This window comes from Callospermophilus lateralis, chromosome 11 (assembly GCF_048772815.1).
Source record: "Callospermophilus lateralis isolate mCalLat2 chromosome 11, mCalLat2.hap1, whole genome shotgun sequence".
In the NCBI taxonomy this organism is placed as follows: domain Eukaryota; kingdom Metazoa; phylum Chordata; class Mammalia; order Rodentia; family Sciuridae; genus Callospermophilus; species Callospermophilus lateralis.
Genome location: NC_135315.1, coordinates 63,325,751 through 63,345,059, shown reverse-complemented (window position 1 = coordinate 63,345,059; position 19,309 = coordinate 63,325,751). Strand labels below are relative to the sequence as shown.

Sequence of the window (19,309 nt, the reverse complement as noted above, 5' to 3'; positions counted from 1 at the left end):
GCCTCCCAAGTTGCTGGGATTATAGGTGTGCGTCATGATGCCTGACTGGGCTTTTTTTTCTTCTTCTATCTGTGTCCATTGGTATTTCCAGGTTGCCAGCCTCTCGAGTACCCAGTCCGGGATAATGAGGCAAAAGGCGAGCCTAAGGAAATCAGCACTGTATTTTTTCTTGGTTGCTGAGGTCCTGAGCCTTTCTGTTTTCTGCTACCCTCCTTTCAGGGTCTTATGTTTGTCTTACTCATGATGCCCAGGATTTCAGTTGTGTTTAGCAGGAGGAATAGGGAGAATTGTATCTTCCCCATCATTCAGGAGACAGAAGTTTCAAGTCACCATTTTTAAAAGGGTTTAAAAGGACTTCCCCGCAGTCCTCCCAGAGAGCAGCCTGACATGTAGCCTCTGGTTTGTACAGGTTGTGTGGGAGGACAAGTAGCTCAGGTTTGGTGACTTCTCTGGGGATCTGGAGCTCTGTGCCTTCTCTGGAGGACCTGTGCAGAAGACCTGCTAGTGCAGAAGGCCTGCTGTGTGGGCCTGTGTGAAATGGATCTCAGACCTCTCCCGTGGGTCCTGGCAGCCCATCTCCAGTTTCCAGTGTCAGCTGCAGACACCTGCTTCCCTGTGTCCTCCAAAGCCAGAGAAGAGCAAAACTGAGTGCACCACTCAGTTCCACAGTGCACTCAGCTGATAGGCCAGCTTCCTTTTGAGCTCTCTCCTGCCTCTGTTTGTGGGCCTTCTGTCAGAGTTACTCCTGGACTTATAGACGTGGTGACTCCACGGTGATGGTTGGAGCATGTGGCATTTTTAGGTATTGGCAGAACAGTAGCTCTTCCTAGCAGTCCTTTCCATGCCTGGGGGACAAGGTCAGGGTGACTGAGTCAGGACCATAGGTTCTCCAAAAAACAGGAAGCTTAGCGGGAGAGAGAGCAATGAGTACCCAGCAGAACTGATCTGCAGGCACAGTTGACTGGCCCCTTGCCTGCCTTCCCTTCTTGTCCCTCTTAGGCCTGCCTTCAGATGGGGGACATAGCTGGAGGGGGCCTACCCCACCCTGTGTCCTGGAGTGAAGGTTCTAAGGTGAGGGGCAGACATGTTTGGGCAGTGTAATTACATGGTGAAACGACAGGCACACATTAATTCTGAAATGGGTCATTGTCGTAATGATGGAGGTGAGTCACTAGATGCTGACCTAGGAGGTCAGGATGGCCCCTTGAGGAAGGGGTGTAGAGCCCTGAGGGATGGGTGGGATTGCCAGGCAAGGGGCAGGGTGAGAGAGCTGGGGTGACCCAGCAGACACTTTGGCCAGGCTGTGGGGAGAGGGAAACGGCAGTGCGAGTGGGGGTCCTGTGTGGTGCTATCTGGGACTGTAGCACTGGTTGTGGTCTGGGGCTCTCAGTGGGAAAGGTCTGAGGGTTAAAGATGGCTGCTCACTGTGCCCTTGCCGGAGAGTCCTTTCCAGCCCAGACCACGGTGTGTGCGTGTGTGGGCTGAGGGTGCTGGGGGTGACCCACCCCTTCTGTGGCCCTGAGCTGCATGGTTCTAGTTGGCGTTCAGCTGCAGACATCCTCACGGCCCTCTGGGAGCTCTCACCCTCCCACACCCTGCGGGCCCGCTCAGTGTACTCTGGGCCTTCTATTCCCCTCTGCCTGTCTGGCCCACGCAGCTCCTTTCTACCAACTGGTGGTCTGGTTGTTGACTTGGTAACCTTTGTCCCTGTGTCTCTGAATGAAGCTTCTGAAATCTGACTGGGGCAGCCACCTGAAAACTTGATCCCTCCCTAGAAGCTTGAGTGCTCCAGGTTGGGGAGAAGGGGAGGTAGCTGCCTGTAGTCTGGAGCTGATGAAGGAGGAGCCTTTGCTCCCCCACTGCTGACAGTCCTTGGTAAATGTTTTTTTAAAACAGCTATAGTGAAGCCAGGCACAGGGGCGCACACCTGTAATTGCAGCAGCTCAGGAGGCTGAGGCAGGAGTATTGTGAGTTCAAAGCCAGCCTCAGCAACTTAGTGAGGCCTTAGCAATTTAGTGAGACCCTGTCTCTAAATAAAATACAGAAAGGAGTGGGGATTTGGCTCAATCCCCAGTACAGAAAAAAAGCTTTATCGAGACAAAATTCACACCATACAAATGACCCACTAAAAATGTGTAATTCAATTATTTTTAGAGTATTCCCAGAGAGGTGCAGTTACCAACACAGTTAAGTTTTTGATTTCATTGTCCCCAAAAGAAACCTGGCTCTCAACCCTCCTATCCCTTCATCCCCAGGCAGCCACTAAGCTGCTTCTGTCTCTCTGGATTTGCCTTGGTAGATGCTTTCAGTGGGGTCATCTGCTTCCTAGCAGGTGCCTTCTTCTGGAACCTTTGTTTCCTGCTCTGGACACTCCATTTGCTGGGCTTGCCTTCACTGTGATCTGGGTCATGATCTGTGATCTCTGGCTACACCTAGCTGGTGGGTGCCAGCAGAGTCCCTAATGTGCAGCACACAGGGCCATGCATGTAGTAGGGCTGGCCAGATGGTCGTTGAATGAATAATGATGCAAATAAGGATTTGGGTTGAGACCATGGTTAGCCTGGGTTCTGAGGGAACTTGTGCCAGTCCTGTAGGTTCCCATTGTCCTCCCCCCGCCCCCGCTTGGTACCAGGCATTGAACCCAGGAATGCTTAACCACTGAGTCACATCCCCAGCGCTCCCCGCCCCCGCTTTTTTTTTTTTTTTTTTTTTTAATCTTGAGACAGGGTCTCACTAAAGACCCTGTTGCTTAGGGCCTCTCCAAGTTGCTAAGGCTGACTTTGAACTCATGATCCTTGTCTCTCAGCCTTCCAAGCCACTGGGATTACAGGTATATGCCACTGCGCCTGGCCTAACTGTCCTTTTTTGGGAAGTCCTGCTAGGTGTAGCTTACTGATGTGATGCCACCCCAAAGCCCTGTAGCCAGAGACCAGCAACCTGGCATATATTAAACCAGGTTGAGGTAGAGCAACAGCTTCGTGGTCTAGCCTGCGGACCTCCCAGGTGGGGGACCTGTGGGCCAGCTGCGAGACCGAGTGGGAGTCACTGGGTATTGGTACACACAGAGAGCTGTCTGACATTTGACTGAGGCCGTGACTTTCCCATGCCTTAGGTGGGTTTGATGGGGTCCACTTGGAGTGCTCACCTAGAGCCACGTGGAGAGAGGCCTGGTGTGCTCATTCACCTGGGGACTGCAGGATGCTCCTGGTATTTTCAGAGAAAATAGACCTCTGTTTCCTTTGCTCATTTCATTTCATGGACCTCTTGGCCTGGGAGGGTGGTGTCTGTAAGCCCCGCCCTCTGCCAGCAACCTCTCTGGTGTTTCTTCAAAATCAGTACCTCTTCTCCCTGCAGCCTGCCCCACCTCAGGCCTACAGCCCTTTTACGCACTCTGCTAGTGGGGTAAGTCAGTGTTCCCAGGGGGTCTCAGGTCTGCAGAAAGAAGTCGAGGAAAGAGAGGACTCCTGTCTCAGCCTGGGGGCTGTGTGACCTGCCCTTTGTGAGTCCCATATTATTAGATTCCACAGTGAAGGGAGGGGGTATGAACCTCTCAGCATGGAAAGGGTTTATAAGAGGGCTCCCAAGGCTTGTCCAGAGATTGTTGTGTGACCAAAAGTCGGGGGACCGTTTTCCTTGGTGTTACTGCCCTCCACAGGGTAATGGTTACGTGGCTGGGCTATGCCTTTTCCCGCCCCTCTTGCCAGCTGGGTGAAGAGGGAGAGGGATGGAGTCAGAGTGTCTGTCTTTGTTCTTATAACCTGAGTTGAGCTCCCACTGCTAGGGTCTTGGGAGTGGGGTACTCTTTGGACAGTAAAAATATAATAGACAGTGCCTAACGTTTTTTGAGAATTTACAGGCCAGACACCATGCTTAGTGTGTTTTTTCTTATGTTTTTATTGAGATATAATTCACATACCACAAAATTCACCCTTTTAAAACGTACAATTCATCTGGTTTTAGCATATTCACAATGTTGTGCAACTAGCTCCACTATCTCATTCCCAAATATTTTTATTACCTCCATATTTTATTACCTTTTATTACCCATCAGCAGAAACTCCATCCCCTCTCCTCCTAATATTTCTGATCTGTTGATTTGCCTGCATATGGTGGGCCTTTGTGTCTGGCTTTTTTTTTTTTTTTTTTTAAGTTTCTTGCATGTTATAGCATGCATCAGTACTACTCTCTTTTTTATGGCTAAGTAATGTTCCATGTATGGCTAGACCATATCTGTTCATTCATTTATCTATGGACAGACATTTAAGTAGTTACCACCTTTTGGTGATTGTGAATGATGTTGTGAGGAACATTTGTGTACAGGTTTTTATTTCAGCACCTGTTTTCAGTTTTCGTGGGTGCATGTACATAGGAATGGGTTTGCTGGGGCTTATGGTAACTCTTCAATGATCGTTTTGAGGAGCTGCCAGGCTGTGTTCCAAAGTGGCTGCACCATTTTACATCCTGATGCTGGATTCTACTTGTAGTATCTTATCAATCCTCCCATAAACTTGTGAGATATAGATAGAAGTGTCAAAATTCTCACCTCTAAAATGGGAGGCTTGAAGCTCAGAAGGTTTTTGTCTTCTGGCTACAGCCAATGGGCGGTGACTCCTTAGATGGTATAGACTTGATCCTTGATCACTAGCAGAGTGTTTCTCCCCGGCCCTGCTTTTCATCTTCAGGATGAGGACTAGGGGCTGTGTTGTTGACATATTTCTGATGCTACTACATGCTGGCACTCACATTCTTATTGAATAAAATGCCACCCCCCACCCCACCCCAGATCTTAATGTGTTGCTCAGGAACTTGAGGGAGGTAGCCTATGATCTTTCAGTGTTTTCCGACTCCTGCCGGAATCTGCTTTCTCCCCTCTGCCCTGGATGTTATAGAATCCCCCTAACTTATTACTCTAGTGCATCTGCCTTGGAGAGTCTGTAGCTTGGGAGGGAAGGCATGTTCAGCTGAGCTGGGGTGACTTTGTGTTTGTCAACTTGACCTGGTCTTTCTTGCTATGGTTCAAGCCTCTGATGATCTTTCCTCCTTTTTCTCTTCTAGGCAAAACCCATTTATGGTGGCTGGCTGCTCCTGGCTCCAGATGGGACAGATTTTGACAACCCAGTGCATCGGTCTCGGGTAAGAGCACCAGAGTGAATTCTCAGGGTGGCGGGGACCAGAGAGAGCAGAGAGGCCCTCTGAGGGCACATTGGCAGAATGGAGGAGGAAGACAAGAATGGATGTCCTAGGATGGCAGGCTGACTGAGACCCCCATTTGGTGAACTCACAGGGCTCACAGAAAGTCTCAATTAGGCATATTTTTTTCAAAGTCTTCCCTTCAAAACAAGATGCTCTCATGTGGGTGCCATCTGTTTTGTGGATCAGCGTGGCTCTTGATTCTGCCCAGTTAATTGGAAGCCAGAAGAGCAGCTGAGCACCTGTGCATTATACTGATGTGGTTCTCGGTTCCAAGAGTGTCTCCTGCAGCTCCCTGGGAGCCGAGGGTCCAGAACCAGGAGCATTGTTGGCGGGGGCAGGGCCAGAGTGCACCTTAAACATCACATTGCCCTCTCTCCTGGCCCCCAGCCAGGCCAGGTGACTGCTGGAGTCCAGGTGGTCGACCAGCATCATCCTGCCTGATGGCTTGTTCTCGGCCAGGAAGCCCTTTTAGGTTGTCTTTAGGCAAAACACTGCCCTTCCATTTTTGTGCGCTCCCTTCTGGGTACCAACTGCTCCAGCTCTGCTGCTTCGCCTCCCTTGTGTTCTGGAGCTCCCCTTCCCCTTCTCTTGGGTCTCTGCTGCTCATCCTTTCTCTGTCTGGGCCAGGGCCCTGGGAGTGCATATTTTTGTCCCACTGACCTTGCACTGTATCTTTGGGCTTCCTTCTGGATTGGTTTTGATCTTAAAGACAACATATAACCTTGAAAATGTTTCCTGAAAACATGTCCGGGCAGTCTCCCCTTGGACACCCAACCTGGATCACCCACTCTTGCAAGGCCCTTCACATCCCTATTCCTGTTACCCAGGTGGGAGGGCTTAGTAGCAACAGGTCTAGACTACAGTTCCCAGGTCCCTTTCCTGGTTTCTATTAAGGTTGTACAGAGTCGCCATTTCCAGTTTCTAAAAGGAAAATCATTATTATTGTAAATTGATGATTCTAGTCCACAGCAAAGAGACATAATATTGTAGTTAGTTCTGTGGCCTTATTGCTAGTAAAGATCTGGATATGGTTGGGTTTTTTGAAAGGTTAAGTGTAGGTCTTGGACCCTCCTGATGATCTTGAGGTTCGGGAGCTGTGCCAATCAATCATGATTTAGACCAAGACCAAGAGCTTCAGTAGCAGACAAAACCCTTCTCCACACAGAAAGAAGGTGCCTCTATAGTCCTTTCCATTCCAGCTCTTAGTGGCATTCTACCACTGTTGGTACCCCTGGTGACCTGACCTTTGGTTAGAAAGTGAGAGGGGGTCCCTTTGCAGTTGACCACACCCTGGATGAGGGTTGTTTACACTGTCTTGCTCCTCTTCCCTTTTGATTTTTGTTAGTTCTTTCCATCACTGCCTGGAGCCTAGCTGTCTTTTTTTTGGTCTCCCAGTGGATCATGTGCTTTTCTGGCAGTTTTCTGGATTTTTTCAGAAGTGGTAAATCAGTGCCTTCTCATCCTTTGGTTATTCCAGATTATGTCTGATCATTCATGCAAAAAATATTGACACACATCAGGTGATAGATCTGTGCCAGCTGCTGTAAGGAATTAGAAGTGTGACTACACATGACTTGCTCCCATGAGCTCCCAGATTTTAAAAAGCTTCTTGTTAAATCCCGATATTACTTGGTGGAGCCCCAAGTCATGCATATGATTTGGGACTCCTCTCTGGGCCCCAGCCTGGCTAATGAATCACTGTGGTTATGCCTTGGGTCTCTTTTCCTGCTGTCTGTCCCAGAAATTGAAACCATGGAACCAGTATTCCTTAGATTTGGGTTTGTCAGACACAGGGACTCAGTCAGCTGAGACCTGGGGCCGGGACTTCCCTAACGACAGACTCTGTGCTCCATTGCAGAAATGGCAGCGGCGGTTCTTCATCCTCTATGAGCATGGCCTCCTGCGTTACGCCCTGGATGAGATGGTGAGTGTCCTCCTGCTTGCCTACTCCCTAACTTCTGTTGGGGCTTCTTTTTGGCACTGGGGATTGAAGCCAGGGGTGGTGGGATTGAAGCCAGGGGTGCTTAACCACCAAGCCACATCCCCAGCCCTTTTCATATTTTATTTTGAGACAGGGTCTCACTAAGTTGCTTTGGGCCTTGCTAAGTTGCTGAGGCTGACTTTGAACTCGTAATCCTTCTGCCTCAGCCTCTCCAAGCCCTTGGGATCACAGGCATAAGCCACCATGCTCAGATGTTTGGGCTATTTTGAAGGACTTGTGGCACCCATTGGAGATGGCTATGAAAACCTGAACCCTGGGTTTGAGATGTCTTCTTCAGTGGTTGAGGGTGAGAGGAAGTAGTGAGACGGGAAGTCACTCCTGTTCAAGGCTGATAGGAGTTTGGACTTGGCATTGAGGAAATTGAGGGCAAAGTCCTGAGTCTCAGCAAGGACTTTCACAAGTTGTGGACCTGTAGGAGTGGGCAGGGGACAGATGGGTTCATGTGCTGTCATCCTAGGGCTGCCTCTAAGTTTCTTTTAGTTTTGCTTACCCATTCAATCTTGGGTAGATGTTTTTAGCTAATGTTAGAAGCCTCCTGGTCCTGAGTGACTGTCCTACGCTGGATGAACGTTTGCTGTTCTTGCTCCAGAGACCAAACACCCAGCCCAACCAAGTGGGATGTTCTGGCTTTTGTTTTTCCACTCATGTCAGCCCCTGCCTTTTTCTCTAAAGGAGATTTCTCTTCCATGTTTAAAGTATGACTACACTTATAAAGGGTAAAAGAGGGACGTTTTGACCACCTTTCCCAGTTGCTTTTGAATGGGTGAGTATGATGAGTGTGTGTGTGTCTACACTTGCATTTGGGCAATCTCTGAAAATTGGGATCATGCTAAAAAATCTAGTCATGCTATGTCAAATAGGTTGGCCCACCTGTCCCATGCAGAGGTCATTTCTTTGCTGCAGTGATGAGAGATCTGGAGTGTGAATAGAGGTGACTGTGTTTTAAGGACCTTCCAGAGCATTGGGACACTGGGATTTGGGGCTGGTCATTAGAGCTAACGTGTGCAAATGCCAAAAGGGGGTTGGTGGTACTTTCTCACCTTTTATTCCTGAGACCGTGAATAGGCATGACATCCATACCTGTTATCCCATTACGTATCTGTATTGACTGTTACCTCACTGGTTGCTTCGTTGGTTCTGGGAAACAGAAAGTTTTTCCCAGACCATCTGTAGTCCAGAGTAGTTTGCAGTGAGCAGATTAGAGGTGAATACTGCTAGACGGAGGCAAGGTAGGTGCTGCTAGGGGCAGGAACAAGAAGGTGATGCTCTTGGTCACTGCTGTCCTTGAGGCAGGAGGCAGCCTGTAGGACAGACTCTGCCCTTAGCGTCCTCCTGGCCTGATCTTTATGTGGGCAAGCAGATATTAGAGGGAGGCTGGGCTCCCACAAGCATTGAGGTTTGCCTTGTCCTTCCTGTTCCTGGCTGGCCCATTCGGAAGTCCTGCAGCTGTCTACCATTCTAGAGTGAACCTCAAGAGCCCACTGGATTGCGTTTAAGCTGGGCTTGGGCCATAAACCAGCCTGAAACAGAACTCCCTGGACCTTCCTTGGTGACTGATTATTGTGATAGGAAATCTTTCTTTGGGTCCAACTAAAGTCCAGCACAATCCACTGTTCCCTTTGGCTCTGTTGCACAAGTACAAAGAAAGTGGTTACAGGCTGCCTCTGAATTGGCACTAACGCCAAGCACATGCTGTATCCCAGAGCTTCTCAATAATTGAGACCATCGAGCCAGGAGTGCTGACACCTCATGGCCCGCACTGGTCTCCCAGCAACCTGGATGCAGGCTGGGTAGTATTTCATTTGGTGCTGGGGCCAAGATGGCCCAGTGCCAGGGGTGTGAGGAAACAAAGAAGCCCCAGGAGACTTGGAAGAGAGGGCATTGGGGGATGACCAGAGCTGAAAGGTTTTTGTATATGGGCAGATGATCTTGGAGCAAATGATTGACGGGTAGCCAGTTAAAGTTGTTGTATACACATACACGGTGCCTCTTGGGATAAAGTGGCATTATTTCTACGAGTGAAAAAGAACATTGGCAGTTATGTCAAAATGCCTTTAAGATTTTAATAATTTTCCCTATTTCATCAGGAAGTTGCAAGGAGGCCATGGGGTAGAGGCCAAGTAGGAGGAGACAGTCAGGGTGGAGTCAAGGAGAGGTGGGTAGAGGCCAGGCAGGAGGAGACAGTTGGGGTAGAAGCCAGGTGGAGGAGGTGATCCTGGTGGTGGCTAGCTAGGAAGAGGCAATTGGGGTGGAAGCCAGACGGGAAGAAGCAGTCCTGGTGGAGGCCAGGCAGAAAGAAACATGGGGGCTCCTTTTGTAGGAGCTCAAGAGGCCTCTTGCATGCCTGGTGGCTACATCAGGTTTGTCCTTCATGATCACTCCCTGGAACAAGAAGTCCAGAGTCCAGGAGCCTTCCCTTGGCAGAGAGTTCCACCTCAGCCTGGCCAGCAGAGTTCTGAGGGAGAAGAAGTGTGTCTTTGCAGGCAGGCCCATGTGGGCAGAACTCCAGGTGACCTGGAAAGTTCTCTGTGAGTGCCTAGAAGAGCAGTGGTCCTCAGAACTGCACGGCAACGTCCAGAGTCATCTTTGATTTTCACAATTGAAGCAGGAATGCTGCTGGCGTCTATGGGATGGAGGCCTTGGATGCTACAACATCCTTGTGATGCACAGAACAGACCAAAGAAGGATTGGCCCAATATATCAACAGCACCCAAGCCGAGAAACTCTTTGAGTGATTTAGTCAGTGGTTTACTTAAATTTGAGCTTATTTTTAAAAACTAAAATGCAAATATAATTTGCTGTCAGCTCCATTCTTTAATAGCACAAGACTTACCTGTCAGATTTTTCTCAAGTGAGAGGTAATGGGATGGGATTGGCTTGCTGCTCACTGTGTGGGAAGTGGCAGTCTCAGAGTAGGGGTGGGCCTGCTCCTGGTCTGGAGGGTTTATGTTGGGCTCCCTCCACACCAGCCATCGATGGCTAGCAGGACTGCCTGTGTGTATTTCTTAGCCAGGAAGTCACGTACATGGTGCTTCCTGTAACATGCCAGATCACCCCATGTCTATAAAGTGGCCCCACCTGTTTGTTTCCAAAAACAACAGCTCCGAGCAGCATGTGGCCATGTTGGGTCCTGCTGGTCCTACTAGGCTCAGCTCTAGCTCTTGCTGGTGGCCACCCACTAAGTGATCTACTGCACTATATGTAATGGATCTATAGCATTTTATGGCTGCTTTGTTCCCTTAACACTTAGTCACAATCTGTTATAAATTAGTATTTGATTTTTATATAATATTACTATTTGTTTTAACTTTTTCTTAAAATTTTTTTATCTTTTTTTTAATCGTAGTTGGACTCAATACCTTTATTTAATTTATTTATTTTTATGTGGTGCTGAGGATCGAACCCAGCGCCTTGCAGGTGCTAGGCAAGCACTCTAACCCTGAGCCACAACTCTAGCCCCCTACTCTTTTGTTTTAATTTGTTTAAATGTCATCTTACTAACTGGACTGTGACGTTTTTACCCCTTGTTGGGTCCCTGATAATTTTTGGTGTCTCCTGCATTGTCTGGCATGGGGCTTGGGTAGACCAGACCTAGTAAATATTTGTGGAGTTGAGCTCACCAACGTTGTGATGCATTGCTACAGAATTTCAGCTCCTGACTTAGAAAGCGGGTAGGGGCCGTCGGGAAAAGGGAGAAAGTGGGACAAAGGGTGGTTCTTGGAGCAAGATAGGGATGTGGTGACTCTTACAGGTCACTTCTTACGAAGGAGGAACATCTTCCAGAGAGCTCTGAGGAGTGGTGAGGAGAAAGGTCCTATCAGCCTTGCAGGGTTGGGTCCGGGAGAGGCAGGTTGGGGTGTGCAGGAGAGGGCAGCAGTCCCACTCTGGTCCTGCTTTGGGAACCCTTTTCTTCTTGGAGACCTCTGCTGAGGTGGGGGGGCCTGTGGGCATGTCTAGCTCCAGGGGCTGACCACTGCCTTTCTGGGCAGCTCCAAGATGGGACTCCCTTTTGGAAATCTCTTCCTTTTTTGGGAAATCACTTTCTTGATACACCCACGTGCCCTGCGGCTGATGGGTGTGGAGGAAAGGCAGATTTCCCAAAAAAGGAAAGGAAACTTCCCAAATGCAGCTGAGGTAAGGTGGGCTCAGGGCAGCCTCACAGACAAGTAGCAGCCTGAGAAACCTGGCTGGGCCTCCAGCTTTCCAGGAGTGGATGAGGTGAAGGTCCTAGCAACTGGAACTGCTTCTCTCTTCCACTTGTTTTCTTCTTGAGAAGTCCTTGCATAACTCTGCCAGGTTCTGCCACTGTTCCTGGGTATCTTGGGGACTGGTGTAAAGCTAAGGAGCTGGTGTGATCAGCCCAGAGGCTTCAGGACTCCATGGTAGGCCTGTTCCCTTCCTGGAATTGAGGCAAAAAGATGATCTAATGTTTTGTCCTTAAAAAAATCATAATAAATTACAACATAAAATTTAACTATCTTAATCATGTTTAAGTATGCAATTGGGTGGCATTCAGTACACTCACACTGTTGTGTAGCCGTCCCCACCATCTCACTCAAGAGCTCTTTCATCTTCTCAAACTGAAATTGTCGCCATTAAACACTGACGACTCATCCCTGCCACCCCTGCCATGGCAACCCCCCCCTCATCTTTCTTTCACTGGGAATGAACCCAGGGGGGCTGTACCACTGAGCCCCAGCCCCCAACCCTTTTTATTTTGATACAGGATCTCATTAAGTTGCTGGAACCGACCTCAACCTTAATGTCCCTCCTGCCTCAACCTCCCAAGCAGTAGCAGTTGTGCTTCTCTGTGCCTGGTGAGCACTGCTGTGCCTGGCTTACTGCTGTACTTTCTGCCTCTGAATTTGATTCTTCTAGGAGCATTATACAGATTGAGTATCCCTTATCAGAAATGCTCCAGACAAGAATCATTTTGGATTTCAGTTTTTTCCAGATACTCGAATATTTGCCTGTACATATTGAGTTATCTTAGAATAGGTAGAAGTCTACTTAGGTAGAAGTCTAAATGTGGAGTTCATATATGTTTCACATACACCTTAAACCCAGACTGAAGATTATTTTTTTTTAATTTATTTTTTAGTTGTAGTTGGACACGATACCTTTATTTTCTTTACATGTGGTGCTGAGGATCAAACCCAGGGCCCTGCACGTGCTAGGCAAACGCTCTACTGCCACAACCCAGCCCCTGAAGATAATTTTATACACTATTTCTAGCATGCTTGCATTTGCATTTTGATTGTGTCTTGCTTGCCACATAAGGTCAGATGTGGAATTTCCACTTTTTTTTTTTTTTTTTTTTTGGTACCAGGGATTGAACTCAGGGACACACAACCACTGAGCTATATCCCCAGTCCTATTTTGTATTTTATTTAGAGACTGAGTTGGTTAGCACCTTGCTTTTGCTGAGGCTGGCTTTGAACTCACGATCTTCCTGCCTTAGGATCCCCAGATGCTGGGATTACAGGTGTGCACCACCTCGCCCAGCAGAACTTTCCACTTTTGATACTATTTCAGGGCTTAGAAAGCTTCAGAGTTTGGAGCATTTTGATTTCAGATTTTCAGATTAGGGATGCTCACCCTGTGTGACTCATAAATATTTCACTTAGAGCAGTGTCCTCAAAGCCCATCTGTGCTGTAGCCTATCAAAAGATTTCCCTTATTTTTTATCTGTAGTAGGCCTACTACCGTTGAATCTCATCTGCCTCTGCCCCTTGGCCTCTCCACGTGGAGGCCATGGGGTGTGGAGTAGGAGGCACAGCTCTGACAGGCTGTGGTGCTGAGGTGGAAGCTTCTCTCCTTAGCCTTGAGAAGCCCTGATAGAGTCAGGATGGACAAGAGCAGGACATTGTTGGGACTGTGCCGAGGGCATCAGCTCAGCCCACTTTCCTAGACATTGTAGGAAAACACTTTCCTTTCTGAGGAATGTGTTTTCTCAGGGATAGCCTTGGGTTTGTCAATCCCATTGGATGCAAAGGTCCAGCCAGAGAAGTTAAATTGGAGACACTGTGTACCTGTGTTCCTGAGGCTGGCTTGAACTGGAGATCCTCCTGGCTGCACTGATGGGGCTGGCCTTCAAGAGCCTCAGTGGATCTGTGCTGGCAGGCAAGACTCTGGCTGCTTTAAAGTTTGCTACTTGTAAGAGAGTCCAGGGAATTCCTCTGATCTTAGGGCCTTTTCCTGCCTCGTTCTGGATGCATTTTTGCTACTGCTATTGTATAAAAGCCTGAGCAGTGCACAGGGACCCCGGCTGCCTAGGAGAGAGTGTCACCACTTGGCCCTGCTGTCTTTAGGAACTGGCATTTGAGTTTGTCACTCCATGCTTTGCAGTTGATCTCTATAGCCTGATTCCTCCCAAAGCCATCTTTGCCCTCCATTAGGATGTCTTCAGTACAGCCCTGAGCCTGTGTTTGACTCAGTGTAGGCTTCAGGGAACATTCTTATTTGGGAGCACGGTTTTGAGCTCTGACTTCGTTGCCTCCAGCTTAGAGCTTTCTAGGTAGACTGCCTGAGCAGGCAGATAGGCTGCCCTTCCCCTGACATTGGGGCCCATCTGCTGTGTCTGATTCCTTGGGATCCATAACAAAGACCAGTGGGGGAAGGACACACAGCTGTGAGAAGGTCCCTCTCCTGAACTCGGGCCTGTAGGGACTCACAGAGACTGGTGAAGATTAAACCCTGTAGCAGAAGCACGATGCAGATGGTGTGAAAGGCAGTAGGTGGTTGGCGGGGCAGAGAAGTCTTCCGGGAGGAAAGAGGTGGTGTTTGGTTGCCTTCCTGCTCATAGTTTTGTAAGGAGTATGCCTGGCTTGGCCCGCAATGGCATCCTTGTGCACATTCTCTAACGTGGTCCTCACTGGTCGATGGATATTATATTCATTTCACTGGGACCAAGACCCAGTGGGCCTTATACTAGTCTCTTCCATCCTCGAGGACTGTTTTAAGACCCCAGTGGATGCCTGAAACCGCAGGTAGTACTGAACCCTGTACCTACCATGTGCTTTCATCCCTATGATGATATTAACTTTATAAATCAGGGATAGTAAGAGATTAATAATAACTGGAAAAAGCTGTAGTAAGATTTATATGAATGTTGCCCAAAACATCTCAGCAGCCATCTTGGAGATCAGATCCATTGTCATAGTATGCAGTGCTTGTGCTCAAGTGACCCTTCTTCTACTTAATACTGGCCCCAAAGCTGAAGAGTAGTGATGTGGGCAACCCAGATATGCCAGAGAGAAGCCATGAAATGCTGCTTATATATGAAAAGGTGAAAGCTCAAGACTTAAGGGAAAAGGTCATATCTTGAAGTTGCTAGAATCTGTAGTGACAACAAATCTTGTTATCTGTAAAATCATGAAGAAATGTGGGCCAGTTTTACTCCCAGTTGACCACGAAAAGCAAACCTGCAAATAAGGGGGACAGATGAACCCATGTGGGATTGGAGACTCTTACTGTTATCTCAAGATGTGAGATCAGAGGTGCAACTGAAGTCCGTCTGCTGACAAGTGCCACATTTTCCCCAAAACTATGTGATGTGTGCCATGTCACCTGTTAGAATGGAGCATATACCTGCAGGAACATTCTCCACATGTCTCTGGGAGACATTGTTCAGTATGACATTGTCTTCTGAAACCTGGGGCCTGAGCTTTAAGCTGCTCCCCTTCCTGCCTCTTAACTTGAGCTGGGAGCTTGGGGGAGAATCTTCGGGACACAGCTTGAGAGACTATATGTGGGACAGTGACAGAGTTCTGTGCCCTAGTAGCTCTTTCTCCTCGTTGACAACTGTGCATACTGGCTCATGTGGCATTTCCCACATAGGGAGCAACTAGAGGGCAGAATCTGCATGGTCGATCGTGGGGTGTGGACAGAGAACAGAGCAGACTCCTGGGGGCAACAGCCAGGGGGCTTCTAGCTGTGCATGGTCTGACCCAGACCTTCTGTGCAGCGTTGGAGGGAAGTGTGACTGAGACTGTCCCTGAGGCTGACCCACAGGTATGGGGAGTAGCCAGGACCCCAGGCAACAGCCTGTGAGCTACCCTGCAGGGAGTGGAGGCTGGGAAAGAGAAGCAGAGGACTCTCCATACAGGGGCCTGTACAGGGGCATTTGGAATTGGGAGGTTGTGCGCTGCTGTGGTCGGGATGAGTGTCCCCCAAAGGTTCACATGTAAGGACCTAGTTTCCTGAGTGGCACTGTGGGAGGTGCTGTGGATCTCTAAGAGGTGGGTCCTTAGTGGGACGTCTGTAGGTTGTTGAGGATGAACCCTCAAAAGGTATTATGGGGGCCCAGTCTCTCTCAGTGTCTCTGTCTGCTTTCTGCTTGGAGACATGACCACTGGCTATGGTATGTGTTCCCACCACAATGTACTGCCCTCACCAAAGGCCCAGAGTGATGGGGCTTCCCAGTCTTACTCTTGAACCTCCAGAAACATGAGCCAAAACAAACCTCTCTTGACTTCATAAATGGCCCACGGAAGGCGTTTTGTTACAGTGGCATAGAACTGATGCATGTGCCTCCACTGTGGGACTTCTGTGTGCACAGCCCCAGCCTTACAGAGGGAGGAGGTTAGAGAGAGTGCAGCAGTGTTTCAGAGGGGCAGAGAGGGGCAGGTGAAAAGGCACAAGCCAGCTGTGCAGACAGAGGAAGGTTCTGTGGGTCACCCTGAATCATTGGGAGACCAAGAGAGACACAGGTCATCTAGGTCAGACCAAGTCCCTCCTCCCTCTGTCCCCTGTCCCCAGGATACCTGTCAGAACACAGAGAGCACCTTGTTACTTTATTTCCATGTGGAAATACAGGAGAATCAACACCTGGAGAGCAGAACTTGCATTGAAGGCGTTAGTGATAGCACACCAGTGTGTGGTAGGTGACTGGCATGGGTCTGCCTGCCATCCTCTTTAACGCTGATGCTGGAGCTTCTGTGTAAACATTTCAGTTAGCCTCCCCTAAAGATCTGCCTTCAAGTTTAAGACCCACTGAGGGGTCTGGGGACCTTGGCACTCTGTGGATGCCTTTCTGTCTCAGGGTCTATCCAGTGTCTTTAAACTTTCTTCACAGTTCCGTAAGTGGTGAGTCAAGGGCAGCAAGCAGTACTTAGCTGCCCACCTACGACAGTGCCATAATTAGATCCCAGACACACACTCCCCTGCCTTCCTCAGTGTACCTGCCACTGTCCAGTAGGGAAATTTCTGGGTACTGGCAGCTGTGTATCTCATTGTCCACTGAGGTAGGTGCCTTCTATCCTGCCTGTGCCACATGCACAGCTCTTAGTGATGGGGAGGAAGTCATGGGTGGTGGAGTGGCAGTTCTGTGAAGTTGGTAGAAGGCTTTCTGCAGGGCAGTGAGGAGAAGATGGGTGTGATGAGCACCCTGGTCATTGTCACACAGCTTCAGTGGACTTGTCCAAGGCAGTTGCTGTGCCCTGTTGGCTGAAGGCTGTGACGATGTGCTGGGCATCTCTCTGCAGAGAGGAGTGTGAGGTAAGGGGATGGCTCCCAGTAATTGGGTAGGAAACCAATTAGCAGCAGAGAAAGAACTATTTTATGGGCATTCACAACCGAAAAGAGTTGAAGGAGCAAAGCCAAGTGGCTAATGCCAGCATATCCATGAACAAACTTGCCATACTTGCACACACAGGCCTGGGCAGCCAAGAGCCAGCTGCTGCACCCTCCAGGATGAACCCTGTACCCTTAGCTTTTTGAGACCCCTTGCATTGGGCCTTGCCATAGATCCCAATTGGCTTGCCCTTTGCACAGAACTTTCCTGGGAAACAGGTAGTGCTGTCAGTCAGAAAACCAATGAGCCAATCCATGGAAGGGATTAGATGTGGCAGCTTAATATACTAGTGTCTTAATCCTCCTGCTCTCCCCACTACTCAGAACCCTGTCTCAGAAGAATCTTCTGTTTGGCTAGGAAATGAGCATCCTTTGGATGGGGGAAAGCTCACTGAAGGCCAGGCAGTGGTGATGCTGCATGGTCTCAGAGACAGATAATGAACTACTTGGGGGGATTGGAAGGAAGGGGGTGTCCTCTCATTGTGCTGTGTGCTCACCTGTGCTGAAGTGAATGAGTGAATTCCTTCTTGGGAAGGTGCTGATCCTACACACAGCGTGGTAGGTGTTTTCATTTCCTGTGGTCATTGTAACAAGTTGCCTTAAACTTAATGGCGTAAAACAACATTTACTTACTCTCTCACAATACTGGAAGTCCAGAGTTCAAGTCAAGGCATGGGAAGAGCTGGTTCCCACTGGAGGCTCTGCAGGAGAATCGGCTTTTCGCACACTCCAGGGACCATTGTTTGTATTCCTCAGGTCCTCACCCCTTCCTCACTTCCCTGTGATCTCTTGTTCCTGCCACACGATTCCTCCTCTTCTTTGTCAAATCTCCCTCTGTTCTCTAATGAGGACCCTTAGGATTGCATTTAAAAATGGGAGTTCATAACGGACTTGAATCAAATGTGTGAAATATGATATGTCAAGAGCTGTGTAATGTTTTGAACAACCAATAATAATAAAAAAGAAGGCCCCCTGGATAAACCAGAATAACCTTGCTATTTGGGGATCCTTAATTTAATCATACCTGCAAAGTCACTTTTGTCAACTAGAGAATATTCATAAGTGCTGGAGATCAAGGCATGGATACTTTGGGAACCGTTATTCAGGCAGCCACAGGGGGTATAACCAAAGGAACTGCTGCGGAAAAGAAGGACAGGTGAACTCTGCCTGAACAGCCTGCAGAGAGAGGGTACTGGGCCAGGCTCAAAAGGCTGAAGTGGTGTTGTCTGGACCCAGCCAGGAGAGCAGCAGGAAAGGCCATCCTCTTTCCAGCAGACCTGCTACCTCTGTGTGAGCAGAGGGTGTGACTTCTCACTTCTTTTCTTGGCTGGATTCTTATCTGAGCCAGGGGACTCAGCAAGGTTCAGTAAGACTCCAGGATACCATTGCTGGCATGAGCCCAGCACAGAAGGAAAGGGTGAAGAGGGGCCACAGAGATTGTCCTTGATGGATGGTGCGTTCCTCACCTGGAGCCAGCGTCTCTCTTCTGCTGGGGTGTCTGTGTTTGCAGAATGAGAAGAAATAAGGGAATGTCTGCATAGAAATGGTCCTCAAAGAGCCGTCCCTTTTGTAGTGGGGTGACAAAGAAGGCTTTGCCCAGCACTTAGCAAGTCAGCTTGTGAGGTGAGCCCCTTAGAGGGGAAGATGCCTCACTGCCGAGTATCCTGTTCATCAAGCTGGCCCTGGGGAGAGGCAAAGGAGGAAGAAAAGACCTCTTTTTCTTTAGGAGTCTTGTGGTGATTGGTCTTATGTTTACTTTTCAAATGTAAGGTGCAGACCAAGCCTGGGGCACTAAGGTGAAGGAAGACTGAAGTTTTCAAAACCACAGGGCCTTAAAGGACTGTAATCTACCTCCAGCTGGCTTCACAAAGCAGGCTTGTCCTATCAAGCAGAAGGGTCTTAGAGGTATGATTCCCTGCCTCTGTCCCTCCTTGATAACCTTGCTCCTGGGCTTCCATCTGCACCTCTGCCTAGGTAGTAGGGCATGGATAGGCTGCTTTTCAGAGTCAATTTGCAGCATGGATATGTTGCCTCTGCCCCCCTTAGCTATTTTAAGATGCAGTGGCTAGGGGGTCCTTGCAATGCCTGCACCTCAGCTGAAAAGAGGTAGTGCTGATGACCACTAGGTACTGACCACACTGGACTAATAATGCAGAAGTATAAAGACATGCACTAGATTGGAGTTGTAGCTCAGTGTTAGAGGACATGCCTAGCACACCAGTGCAAAGCCCTGGATTTTATCCCTAGCACTGGGGGTGGGCCAAGGGTAAAAGTAAAGAAAAGAAAGGAATCATGCACCAACCAGGGAGGCAGTTTCTGATACAGTCCCTGGGGAGGGCAGGGCTTTACGCAAGGTCCAGTTATTTTCCGGGCAAAGCTGGTATTCTAGCCTGGGGCTATGGGTCTTGGAGCCTTGGGCCTGGTAGGTGGAGCTACTCTGGCCCACACATTCCAGACCCTCATCTGGTTAAAGTTTGAAGAGTGCTGCTGTGTCAGAATGAGCCAGATCAGAAGCACTCACTATCACTATGGGGTGGTGGA

The 19,309-nt window shown here is 48.9% G+C and overlaps 1 protein-coding gene across 5 annotated transcripts in view; it reads left to right on the top strand.

The window, feature by feature from the left end:
• Mprip (myosin phosphatase Rho interacting protein) overlaps window positions 1-19,309 on the top strand; it is a 139,494-nt gene that overhangs the window by 27,274 nt on the left and 92,911 nt on the right. For all 5 annotated transcript variants that reach the window (XM_076869206.1, XM_076869204.1, XM_076869208.1 and 2 more), the window contains exons 2-3: window positions 5,056-5,133; window positions 7,052-7,117. In XM_076869206.1, coding sequence (XP_076725321.1) covers window positions 5,056-5,133; window positions 7,052-7,117 — 144 coding nt within the window. The remainder of the gene's footprint in view (window positions 1-5,055; window positions 5,134-7,051; window positions 7,118-19,309) is intronic.